Genomic DNA, 12,160 nt, shown 5'->3' on the forward strand with positions numbered 1-12,160 from the left:
TAGTACACATCCACAGGTACTCAGAGGATGCCCATAAAAACTGACCCAGGATTATATGTATTTTCAACCCCTTATAATTTGTGTACAAAAATTAGGAACACTCGCTCTTTCCATTACATTGACTGACCAGGTGAATCCAGGTGAAATATATGTGAGGGGGTGGTTGTCACCTTTTAAATCCACTTCAATCAGTGTAGAGGAGACAGGTTAAAGAAGGATTTTCAAGCCTTGAGAAAATTGAGACATGGATTGTGTATGTGTGCCATTCAGAGGGTGAATGGGCAAGACAACATTTGAACTGTGTATGCTAGTGGGTGCCAGGCGCACCGGTTTGATTGTGTCAAGAACTGCAACACTGCTGGGTCTTTCCACACTCCACATTTTCCTGTGTATCAAGAATGGTCCACCGCCCAAAGGACACATAGCCAACTTGACACAACTGTGGGAAGCATTGAGTCAACATGGGCCAGCATCCCTATAGAGCATCCCTGTACAGCATCCCTGTAACAATCTTGTAGTCCATGCACCGACTAATTGAGGCTGTTCTGGGGGCAAAAGGGGGTGAAATGTAATATTATGAAGGTGTTCCTAATGTTTTGTACACTCAGTGTATGTTAGAATTTAAGGACGAGTCATCTGATCCTAGATCTGTGGTTGAAGGCAACTTCTACCCAGCTGGCTTGTTTTAATAGGATCAGGGGGATAGAATAGAAAGTGCTGGCAGAGCAGGAGAGAGGGTTAAAGCCGGCCCCTCCTGAGACTAAATCCTACTCCACTGTCTGTTCCCCACTGTTCAGGGACTCAAGGTGAGCTAACCAACACACAGGTGTGGTATAGTAGCAGGCATGCAAAAGCAACCCAACTGTCTGGTTTATATCATTTGTAAAGCATGTGGTTTAATCTCAATACTTTTGTGTCCTCCTCTTAACTCCTTTCCTTCATCTGCCCTAAAATGAACTGTGAGAGTGAAACGCACAGGCTCTTCAACGGTATCCGACAGATTTACCCTCTGTGTTTTCAGACAAAGGAAATAGGGCGGGGATAGGACGCCACTTTAGACTATTGAGATGGCCCTTGTGTATCAGCAGCAATCCCAGAGTTTCAAAGCGTCACACCCCCACTTGATGTTTTGTTATGACAGCGTGAGAAGCTGTGAAAGGGAAGATCAATTTCTCTGTTTTGTGTATTGTTGGATGGATGAGGCAACTTGATGTATTTGACTATTTATTGTCAAATGAAATGCATTCATTCTGGAGTGGTGCCGCAAAGGGCCCTAAACATAGAAAGGGAGTGGAGGAGGGTGACCGCCCTGAGACTTTGCCACCACAGCCACTTTCATCCAGCACCATAATCCTCAAATCCCACTCAGGGTCAGTCAGGAGGACTCAATGACACCACTACTGCACCCATGCTTATTTTGTATCCATTCATCAAATTAGCTGTATATCGGTGTGATATATAACTTGAAAGTCTGTTCATCTATATTTACATTACACTTGGATTAAGTGTCAGTGTGGAGTGGGAACTCTAGGACTGCTTATCTTGAGGTCTGTGATGACTATGGACAGTGCACTATGCTGACTAGAGGTAAAGGTAAGGCTACATGAAACTGAATGTAGCATTTTATTCAGTAAACAAAGTTGTGGTCCTTGTAATTGTGATATTTTTTTCTGTCTGCTGTCAAGATAAAACCATAACAACATTAGCAGTAATATACGGATGTCGAGTATGCCTCTGTAATTCACAAAATATATTTTTTAATCTACTTTGTTGTCATTATGTAAACCCTGTTGTATTGAATACATTCATTATATCTAAACATGCAGTTTCACAATGCAAGAACATTTGTGTTTTTGGCATAAGGACAATATGTCTCGATTTGCTTTGTGTTTGACAGGCTACCCAGATTGGCTGCCATGATCAGCACATCAAGCACTCGTCCGTTCCTGGCGGTTGCGCCTCGCATTTCTCCAAACATGGCCACAGACACAGAGGAGGACAGTGAGGATGAAATGTAAACAACACATACAGTTGAAGTCGGAAGTTTACATACACCTTAGCCAAATACATTTAATCTCAGTTTTTCACAATTCCTGACATTTAATCCTCGTAAAAAATTCCCTGTCTTGGGTCAGTTAATTAAGATCACCACCTTATTTTAAGAATGTGAAATGTCAGAATAATAGTAAAGAGAATGATTTATTTCAGCTTGTATTTATTTCAACAAATTCCCAGTGGGTCAGAAGTTTGGATACACTCAATTAGTATTTCGTAGCATTTCCTTTAAATTGTTTAACTTGGGTCAAACGTTTTGGGTAGACATCCACAAGCTTCCCACAATAAATTGGGTGAATGTTGGCCCATTCCTCCTGACAGAGCTGGTGTAACTGAGTCAGGTTTGAAGGCCTCCTTGCTCGCACACGCTTTTTCAGATCTGCCCACAAATTTTTTTATGGGATTGAGGTCAGGGCTTTGTGATGGCCACTCCAATACATTGACTTTGTTGTCCTTAAGCCATTTTGCCACAACTTTGGAAGTATGCTTGGGGTCATTTTCCATTTGGAAGACCCATTTGCGACCAAGCTTTAACTTCCTGACTGATGTCTTGAGACGTTGCTTCAATATATCCACATAATTTTCCGTCCTCATGATGCCATCTATTTTGTGAAGTGCACCAGTCCCTCTTGCAGCAAAGCACCACCACAACATGATGCTGCCACCCCGTGCTTCACGGTTGGGATGGTGTTCTTCGGCTTGCCAGCCTCCACCTTTTTCCTCCAAACACAACGATGGTCATTATGGCCAAACAGTTATATTTTTGTTTCATCAGACCAGAGGACATTTCTCCAAAAAGTACAATCTTTGTCCCCATGTGCAGTTGCAAACCGTAGTCTGGTTTTTTTATGGAGGTTTTGGAGCAGTGGCTTCTTCTTTGCTGAGCGGCCTCTCAGGTTATGTTGATATAGGACTTGTTTTACTGTGGATTTAGATACTTCTGAACCTGTACATTTCTGACCCACTGGAATTGTGATACAGTGAATTATAAGTGAAATTATCTGTCTGTAAACAATTGTTGGAAAAATGACTTGTGCCATGCACAAAGTAGATGTCCTAACCGACTTGCCAAAACTATAGTTTGTTAACAAGACATTTGTGGAGTGTTTGAAAAACGAGTTTCAATGACTCCAACCTAAGTGGATGTAAACTTCCAACTTCTGTATAACTGGACCTGTTGGTCCAATTGTAGTTTGCTACGGAACTTTATTGATGTCGCCGTGTTATTATTGGCTGTATTTGAAATATTGTTTGTTGTTTCCAGAGATGAAACCTCTCCTGGCCCAGGGCGTCTGTTCAATGTGAACAACAGTAACAACAATGAGGAGTGAGTCCATCCACATATACTGTGTGTGTGTTTGTGTGTTGTGTGTGTGTGTAGTGGTGGTAGTAGTATTTTTATTTCATTACATGTTGGCCATAAATGGCAACTAAAAGCTAAATTCATACACAGCACATACAAGTAAGCAAAAACAGCTAAAACTTTATTTGTTATTTTACCTTTATTTAACTAGGCAAGTCAGTAAAGAACCAATTCTTATTTACAATGACAGCCTATGAACAGTGGGTTAACTGCCTTGTTCAGGGTCAGAAAGATAGATTTTTACCTTGTCAGCTCTGGGATTTGAACTTGCAACCTTTTGGTTAATAGTCCAACGTTCTAACCACTAGGCTTACGCCCCGAAGTCAGGATGTCCTCCTGAGTGGTGGGAGGCAGCATCACGGTCACAGGGGTGAAGCATGGCGGTCACAGCCAGGGGGGTCGTGGGACAGGATCAGATAGGTTCAGAGTCATTAAGCAGCGCACCCCGTAGCGTAGCCACTTGACTTTGACAGCTACTCCTGCACTACCAAAAAGTAGCACCCACCTGGGTGATGTCGCTGGGGCCAGAAAGCTCACCCGTTATCAGTAGTGCAAAGTAGGCTATTAGAGTCCTCAAGCCTCTGCCATCACCGCAAGCCATCTCAATTGTCCGTCCGCTTCGGACTTCTCCTCAACCTCAAGCCACGGCATTTAAAAATACAACACTGCTACTTAGTCAGTTTGCTAGCTAGTAGCTACCTAGCAAATGTCCACAATGGCACGATGTGGGACCAATGTGGGTGAAAATATTGTCTCCGCATAGGCTACCCACATTGGACATATGCACCTTTTCTTATCGGCTCCACATTGGCCCCACAGCATGTGACCCCAAGGGCAGCCCTCACTTTGCCTGAAATAAGCCCACCCTTTTGGATCTCCTGCCTGTTACAATGTATCAGAAATTATTTACAGAGACAGCAGCGCAGTCTGCTAGCCATTACGGCTGCCATGGCAACTCTCAGTGTGTGTGTGTGTGTCTGTGTCTGTGTGTGTGTCATAAGATGTGTCCTTTTACCCCAGGGAGGAGAAGAAAAAGAAGAAAAAGGAGAAGAAAGAAAAGAAAGAGAAAAAAGAGTAAACACCTATTTTGTCCCTCTTTTCCATGAATGCTGCATAGTTAGATAGAAGAGAGGTGACATGCAGAAAAGCTTCAAAAACTTGTATTTGTTTTCTCAGGAAAAAGAAAGAAAAGATGAAGCAGAAAGAGCAGGAGGAGAAAGAAAAGGAGGAGAAAGAAAAGGAGGAGAAAGAAAAGGAGGAGAAAGAAAAAAAGGAAAAAGAGGAAAAGGAGAAAAAGGAGAAAGAGAAAAAGGAGGGGTGTGTATGATAGCAATATCTCACCCGAAGCGATATACTGATATCAGCATTGATATCTGTATATGACTATGTTTAAATTAAATATGAAGTACATTATTATTATTAAGTATAATGTATTAAGTATTACATTCTCCATCTTCCTTTCCTTGCAGGCCCAAAGAAGGGTTTTTCATTAATCCAGCTGGCAGTCTGTACTACAACTGGCTGTTCATTATCACAATACCAGTCATGTACAATTGGACCATGATAATAGCCAGGTAAAAATCTACTGTTTAAAATATGTAGTTTGTTTAAAATATATGGTTAGTTAGTGGCGTTGAATGGATTCTGAGGCTATAAAACAAGTTATTATTTTTATTTTTTTACAAAGTTTCCCCTTTTATACAGTACCAGTCAAATGTTTGGACACACCTACTCATTCAAGGGTTTTTCTTTATTTTTACTATGTTCTACATTTTAGAATAATAATGAAGACATCAACACCATGAAATAACACATATGAAATCATGTAGTAACCAAAAAAGTGTTAAACAAATTGAAATATATTTTATATTTGAGATTCTTCAAAGTAGTAGTTGATGACAGCTTTGCACACTCTTGGCATTCTCTCAACCAGCTTCTCATGGAATGCTTTTCCAACAGTCTTGAAGGAGTTCCCACATATGCTGAGCACTTGTTGGCTGCTTTTGTATCACTCTGCGATCCAAATCATTCCAAACCATCTCAATTGGCTTGAGGTCTGGTGATTGTGGAGGCCAGGGGCCTCATTTATAAAACTATGCGTAGGTTTCACGTCAAAAGATGGCGTATGGACCAAACACAGAAAGTGCCTATGCACAAAAATATAGTGCACACGCACGTGGGACAGTGCACACGCACGGTTTCCCTTTATAAATCACAATCAACTCGAAATTTGGCGCACGTGGGCGAGCGTCTTGTCCCACCCTTTTAACGCCCATAGTTGCCTATAAATAGTCAGTGAAACACCCCTAATTAATATTCTTCCATACTGACTGCATGACGACAATGACGGCAAATCCCGACAGAAAGGCAACAAAATATATATTTCACCCAGTGTGAAATGGAAGTTCTTGTAGGGGGAAGTTGATTGTGAAGAAAAAATACATTGTTTGGTGTGGCCATTACAAATGCCAAAACTGCGTTAGAGTGGTAGCATGTGGCGGGCGCTATGAACGTTGCTCGCTCAGAAGGTCAGACCCTCTCAGAAATAAGAAGTGGTCCGACATAAAAGTGGAGGCCAAAAGGCCTTACACAGACAAAGTGTTTGTGCCACAGGTGGGGGAAAGGGGACACCGGAGCTCAACCCCTTAATGAGCGACTTGCCGGTTATTATAGGGGAATCCCTCCTGAGTGGAGTAGTGACGGAGGTGGAGGGGGACATGGCAAGATGCACCGGATGAGCCGGGTATGTAATTAGTATTTTTTTTATTTGAATAGAGTAAACCAAATGCATTGAAGTTGGTGTTTAAACATTTATTTACACAAACAATTGTGACATTTTCAAAAAAAAATGAGTCACTGTGTGTTCCAGTGGGGTTGGTGGTGCTGCAGCTGAGCAGGAGCTGAGTGCCCCCAGGCTCGGTGTCTCCAATGCACCTCGTGCGTCACAACCCTCCAGAGGCCATGTCCTCACAGATGCAGTCCTGCAAAGGCAAAGAGACACCATCAACGCTATTAATGAGGTTGCCAAGGAGTTGAAGTGGGACAGGCGTGGTTTGGTTTCTGCGGGTCCTTCTCTGTAGAACTGGGCCCACTACAGCACAGAAATCCAAGAGAACAGCGCTTGGTAATCGGAAATGGCTCATAAGCCACTCATCATCATCGGCCAGTAAATCTTGGTCTCTGGAAATTCGTTCTCAGAATTCTTCCATTTGCCAAATCTTCCAACAGTGCCAAAGCAGCCATTATGTGTCATTACACATTGTAATTGCATGCCTTTTAAATACCCACCCATTTGATTGTCAAAGCTACAAAATTACGTAACACATTCAGGTGTGGTAATTACCCTGATTGTAACTGACAATGACAGGGCCATTATCACATTGACAGTTCTGCGCAACAAACATGTGAAAACAATGTATGAAACTGTGCACTCCTATCTGCACCGTCATCAATTTAAACGTAATTTGTGCTACTATTCACCTTATTATTTATTAGAATGTATTTCATAACATGCAAGTATTGGTAAATAATTACATATCCAATTAAATATGAATCCCAATTAAACTGTACAACATATTAGGGGTTATTTTTCAAAAACATATCTCGGTTTGTATGTATTATCCTAAATCGTGTTTTTTTTGTGCACTCCAGGGAACTCTTCATACATAATACGTGAGAGGTAACATTTCAATTTATTTTACACAATGGTATCAAATTAAAAGCGTTTCTCGAGTTTCATCCTCCTGCCATCGGAGTCGCAGTTTCTCATTTCTCCAGTATGGGTCAAAGTGTCCGTGGAGGACCGCACATTCTCTGTGTAAGTGTCAAACAGCCCTTACACAGCCTAGAGGTGTGTTGGGTCATTGTCCTGTTGAAAAACAAATGATGCAAACCAGATGGGATGGCGTATCGCTGAAGAATGCTGTGGTAACCATGCTGGTCAAGTGTGACTTGAGTTGTAAATAAATCACTGACAGTGTCACCAGCAAATCACCCCCACACCATCAGACATCCTCCTCCATGCTTCATGGTAGGAGCCACACATGCAGAGATCACCTACTCTGCGTCTCACAAAGACACAGTGTTTGGAACCAAAAAACTCAAATTTGGACCAAAGGACAGATTTACACAGGTCTAATTTCCATTACTCATGTTTCTTGGCCCAAGCAAGTTTCTTCTTCTTTTTGGTGTCCTTTAGTAGTAGTGTTTTTTGCAGCAATTCGACCATGAAGGCCTGATTCACACAGTCTCTGAACAGTTGATGTTGAGATGTGTCTGTTACTTGAACACTGTGAAGCATTTATTTGGTCTGCAATCTGATGTGCATTTAACTCTAATGAACTTATCCTCTGCAGCAGAGGTAACTCTGTGGCGGTCCTCATGAGAGCCAGTTTCATCATAGCGCTTGAAGGTTTTTGCAACTGCACTTGAAGAAACTTTAAAAGTTCTTTACATTTTCCGCATTGACTGATTGTCATGTCTTAAAGTAATGATGGACTGTCATTTCCCTTTGATTATTTGAGTTGTTCTTGCCATAATATCAATCACCACCTTCCGGAGACACCTTGGAATTCCTTCTCACCCCCCTTAAAAGATTTAGATGCACTATTGTAAAGTGGCTGTTCCACTGGATGTCTTGGTCTTTGTACGCTCTGGATAAGAGCGTCTGCTAAATGACTTAAATGTAAATGTAATAATATGGACTTGGTCTTTTACCAAATAGGGTTATCTTCTGTATACCTCCCCTACCTTGTCACACCGCAACTGATATGCTCAAATGCGTTAATTAAGAAGGAAAGAAATTCCTCAAATTAACTTTTAACAAGGCACACCTGTTAATTGAAATCCATTCCAGGTGACTACCTCATGAAGCTGGTTGAGAATGCCAAGAGTTTGCCAAGCTGTCATCAAGGCAAAGTGTGGCTACTTTGAAGAATCTCAAATATAAAATATATTTTGATTTGTTTAACACTGTTTTGGTTACTACATGATTCCAAATGTGTTATTTCATCGTTTTGATGTCTTCATTATTATTCTACAATGTAGAAAATAGTAAAAATAAAGAAAAACCCTTGACTTAGTAGATGTGTCCAACATTTTGACTGGTACTTTATATAAACAAAGTGTAAGACAAAAATAGCTTTTCCAGTAAATTCTTCTTTTGTGTAACTTCACATTATCTTCCTACTCACCTGCAAGTAAATTCTCACTCGAAGTACTGAGTGCATTTCTTTAAAGACTGTCACATTTTGTTTAAGAGATGCTTGTATTAAAGCATGGTTGAGCATCTAACAGTTTTCTCTGCTCTGTGTCCTGTGTGTCAGGGCCTGCTTTGAGGAGCTGCAGCATAATCACCTAGTCACCTGGATGATTCTGGATTACATCTCTGATGTCCTCTACCTGGCTGACATGGCCTTCAGGACCAGGACAGGTGTGTGTGTGTGTGTGTGTGTGTGTGTGTGTGTGTGTGTGTGTGTGTGTGTGTGTGTGTGTGTGTGTGTGTGTGTGTGTGTGTGTGTGTGTGTGTGTGTGTGTGTGTGCGTGCGTGCGTGTGTGAGTGAGTGTGTTTTAATTTCCTTTCATTTAATGTTTTATGTCCGCTCTTTCAAATCACATGTCGCAGTTCTATTATTATGCATGCTACTTTTATTATTTCTTCCAATATATTTTCTCAGCCTACCTGGAGCAAGGCCTGCTGGTCAAAGACAAGAAGCTGCTGTTGGAGCGTTATATCAGCAGCCTCCAGTTCAAGCTGGACGCCATCTCCATGCTGCCCACCGATGTGTTTTACATCTACCTGGGGATCAACTACCCCGAGATCCGCCTCAACAAGCTCCTCCGAATCACGCGTATGATGGAGTTCTTCACCCGCACCGAGACCAAGACCAACTACACCAACCTCTTCCGCATCTCCAACCTGGTCATGTACATCATCATCATCATCCACTGGAACGCCTGCCTCTACTACTCCTTCTCTAAGGTCTTTGAGTTTCTCAGCTGCTGGATGTATTTATTGTGATGTCGATGTCTGCTTTTCATATGCATTTCTTAGACCTGTTTTGTCCTATGCCCAATAGTACTTGTTTAATGCTTTCATTTCTTTGTGCTTTTATGGTGTACATTGATTATACAAAAATTGAGTAATCAATTAATCAATTAATCTAGTCCATCGGCTTCGGCTCTGACCCCTGGGTCTACCCGGACCTGAATGACCCAGAAGAGCCAGAGTTCGGGGAACTGGGGAGGAAGTACTCCTTCAGCCTCTACTGGTCCACGCTGACGCTGACCACCATCGGCGAGACGCCATCACCGGAGCTGGACTCAGAGTTCTTCTTCCATGTGCTGGACTTCCTTGTGGGTGTGCTTATCTTCGCCACCCTGGTGGGCAACATCAGCTCCATGATCTCCAACATCAGCGCAGCGCGGGTCGAGTTTCAGGCACGCATCGACAACATCAAGCAGTACATGCAGGTGCGTGTGTGGGGTTCGTAAAGGAGCCATCAAAGTACTGAGGATTTGTTGACTCAAATGTTAGTGCACTATTACACTTTATAGAAATTATGTTAACGCCCATTGTGGGGTTGGAAGGGCAAGTGGTGCGTCACAACGGTAGGTCTTATATATCATGAATACGAGTCAATTTCTCCCTATAACACCTCTACAGAAGTGGAAGGTGGACAAGGAACTGGAGCTGCGAGTCATCACGTGGTTCGACTACCTGTGGACCAACGACAAGGCTCAGGACGAAAGGGAGACGCTGCGGTACCTGCCCGACAAGCTCAGGGCCGAAATCGCCATTAACGTCCACCTGGATACTCTCAAGAAGGTCCGCATCTTCGCTGACTGCGAAGCAGGCCTGCTTATTGAGCTGGTGCTCAAGTTGCAGCCTCAGGTCTTCAGCCCTGGCGACTACATCTGTAAGAAGGGTGACATCGGCCGTGAGATGTATATTGTCAAGGAGGGCAAGCTGGCGGTGGTGGCTGACGATGGCGTCAAGCAGTTCTGCGTGCTGGGAGACGGCAGCTACTTTGGGGAGATTAGTATCCTAGCGATAAAGGGTTCTAAGGCAGGGAACCGGAGGACGGCCAACATCCGCAGCATTGGCTACTCAGATCTCTTCTGCCTGTCCAAGGATGACCTGATGGAGTCATTGACCGAGTACCCGGAAGCCAAGGGCATGCTGGAGGAGAAAGGTCGTCAGATCCTGCTGAAGGACGGCCTGCTGGAACTGGACCCTTCCAAAATTATCCCCGAAACCACAGAAATCGAGGAAAAGGTTGGAACTTTTAAAACTTGCCTTAAAATACATTTCCTTTGCATAACTGCCTTTTTGTACAGTTATCTGTTTCTTGTTTTTAGTATTTTAATGCACAAACTGTATGACTTTAAAAATGTTGTACAATGTAAAGTGCATTCTAAATGTGACATTTTATTATTATTATTTTTATTTAAGGTGAACCGCATGTACAGCACCCTGGAGTTGATGCAGACCAAGCTGAAGAAGCTGCTGGGAGACTACAGCACCAGCCAGAGGGCAACGAGGGAACGCATCGCTGAGATAGAGAGGCTGACTGGAGAGGTTGTAGCAGAGGAGGACCTAGATGAGGAGGAGAAGGAGGGAGGGGAGGAGGAGAAGGAGGGAGGGGAGGAGGAGAAAAAGGGAGAGGAGGCGGAGAAAAAGGAAGGGGAGGCAGAGGAGAAGAAGGATGAGGAGAAGAAAGAGGAGGAGGAGGAGGAGGAGGAGGAGGAGGAGGAGAAGTAGAGTTTTTGTGAGATTTTAAAAAGAAAACGTTTTTTGTGTGGTCTTAACACAATTTGAGCTAACTGGATATAGACCATTAGAAAAATAAAAACTGCTTGAATTGAAGTCTGCTTGAATATTGGTTAAAACAAAAGGCAATTTTTTCTGGTTGAAGGGTTTTCAGCTTTTGGGAAATCTATGATTATTGAAAGCTGATGTAACAGACTTATTACACTATTTTTATTAAGATAATTCAACTACTAGAGGGCACCAGAGGCCATAAAACTACATGCATTACTTTCACACGGGTATTTTTTAAATGTTTGGACCCCATGTGTAACACACAAATTGACCACATGAAGAAAGTATATGATATGAATTGGCAAACTGCCAGTCGGAAAGCAATACTGCCCAAGCTTGACTATTGTGCTGTGGTTAACCCTCAAACTACTCAAACTACTATCAATATTTTTTAGCATAGCCCAAAGTTAGTTTATTAAATTCTTCAAATGTTTCATGACTTTGTCAATCAATGTTTTTTTAATACATCAATATCATTGGTTAGTGTTTCTGTATCAATATGGACTTTTAAAAAAGGCAAGTATTTTGGGGTAATTTCGACCCCAGCCAAAAACAACTAATTCCACCTATCGTAATTTGATAGATAGGACCTTGTTTGGAATCTAGGTTTATCTATAGATATAATAACAAGTTATCAATAACACCAGAGGTTGGAGGGAGACCTGTATCAGTGATTTTTAACAGATAGACAAATCATCTGCAGTGATGTAGCTCCCCATGTACTCATCTAAGAATGTACTTTTCTATACCACATATCGTGTACAAAACCAAGATTATTGTATTTTTGTGAATATTAACAACTGACAATGGTATACGAAGTCTTCTAATGGTATATACTGTATAATTGATAGAACTGCAATACAGAACTCGAATGCGCTCTGAATCTACACAGAGACCTGTATCGATGTGTATTCTCGGAA

General features: G+C 42.2%; 1 protein-coding gene across 2 annotated transcripts; it reads left to right on the forward strand.

Moving 5' to 3' along the window:
• Window positions 1–1,359: 1,359 nt before the first annotated feature.
• Window positions 1,360–11,411, forward strand: cnga1a (cyclic nucleotide gated channel subunit alpha 1a). 2 transcript variants are annotated; one of them, XM_065024695.1, is made up of 11 exons: window positions 1,360–1,593; window positions 1,898–2,014; window positions 3,320–3,382; window positions 4,439–4,492; window positions 4,595–4,735; window positions 4,888–4,992; window positions 8,743–8,849; window positions 9,094–9,398; window positions 9,584–9,889; window positions 10,083–10,694; window positions 10,872–11,411. In XM_065024695.1, exons 2-11 carry the CDS (start codon window positions 1,917–1,919, stop codon window positions 11,178–11,180), a joined length of 2,100 nt encoding a protein of 699 aa, XP_064880767.1. In that variant the 5' UTR covers window positions 1,360–1,593; window positions 1,898–1,916; the 3' UTR covers window positions 11,181–11,411. The 2 variants fall into 2 exon arrangements, with proteins under 2 accessions (XP_064880767.1, XP_064880768.1); XM_065024696.1 differs by having other exon boundaries at window positions 1,360–1,587.
• The last annotated feature ends 749 nt before the right edge of the window (window positions 11,412–12,160 follow it).

The sequence above is a fragment of the Oncorhynchus nerka genome, linkage group LG11 (genome assembly GCF_034236695.1).
Source record: "Oncorhynchus nerka isolate Pitt River linkage group LG11, Oner_Uvic_2.0, whole genome shotgun sequence".
Lineage (NCBI taxonomy): Eukaryota > Metazoa > Chordata > Actinopteri > Salmoniformes > Salmonidae > Oncorhynchus > Oncorhynchus nerka.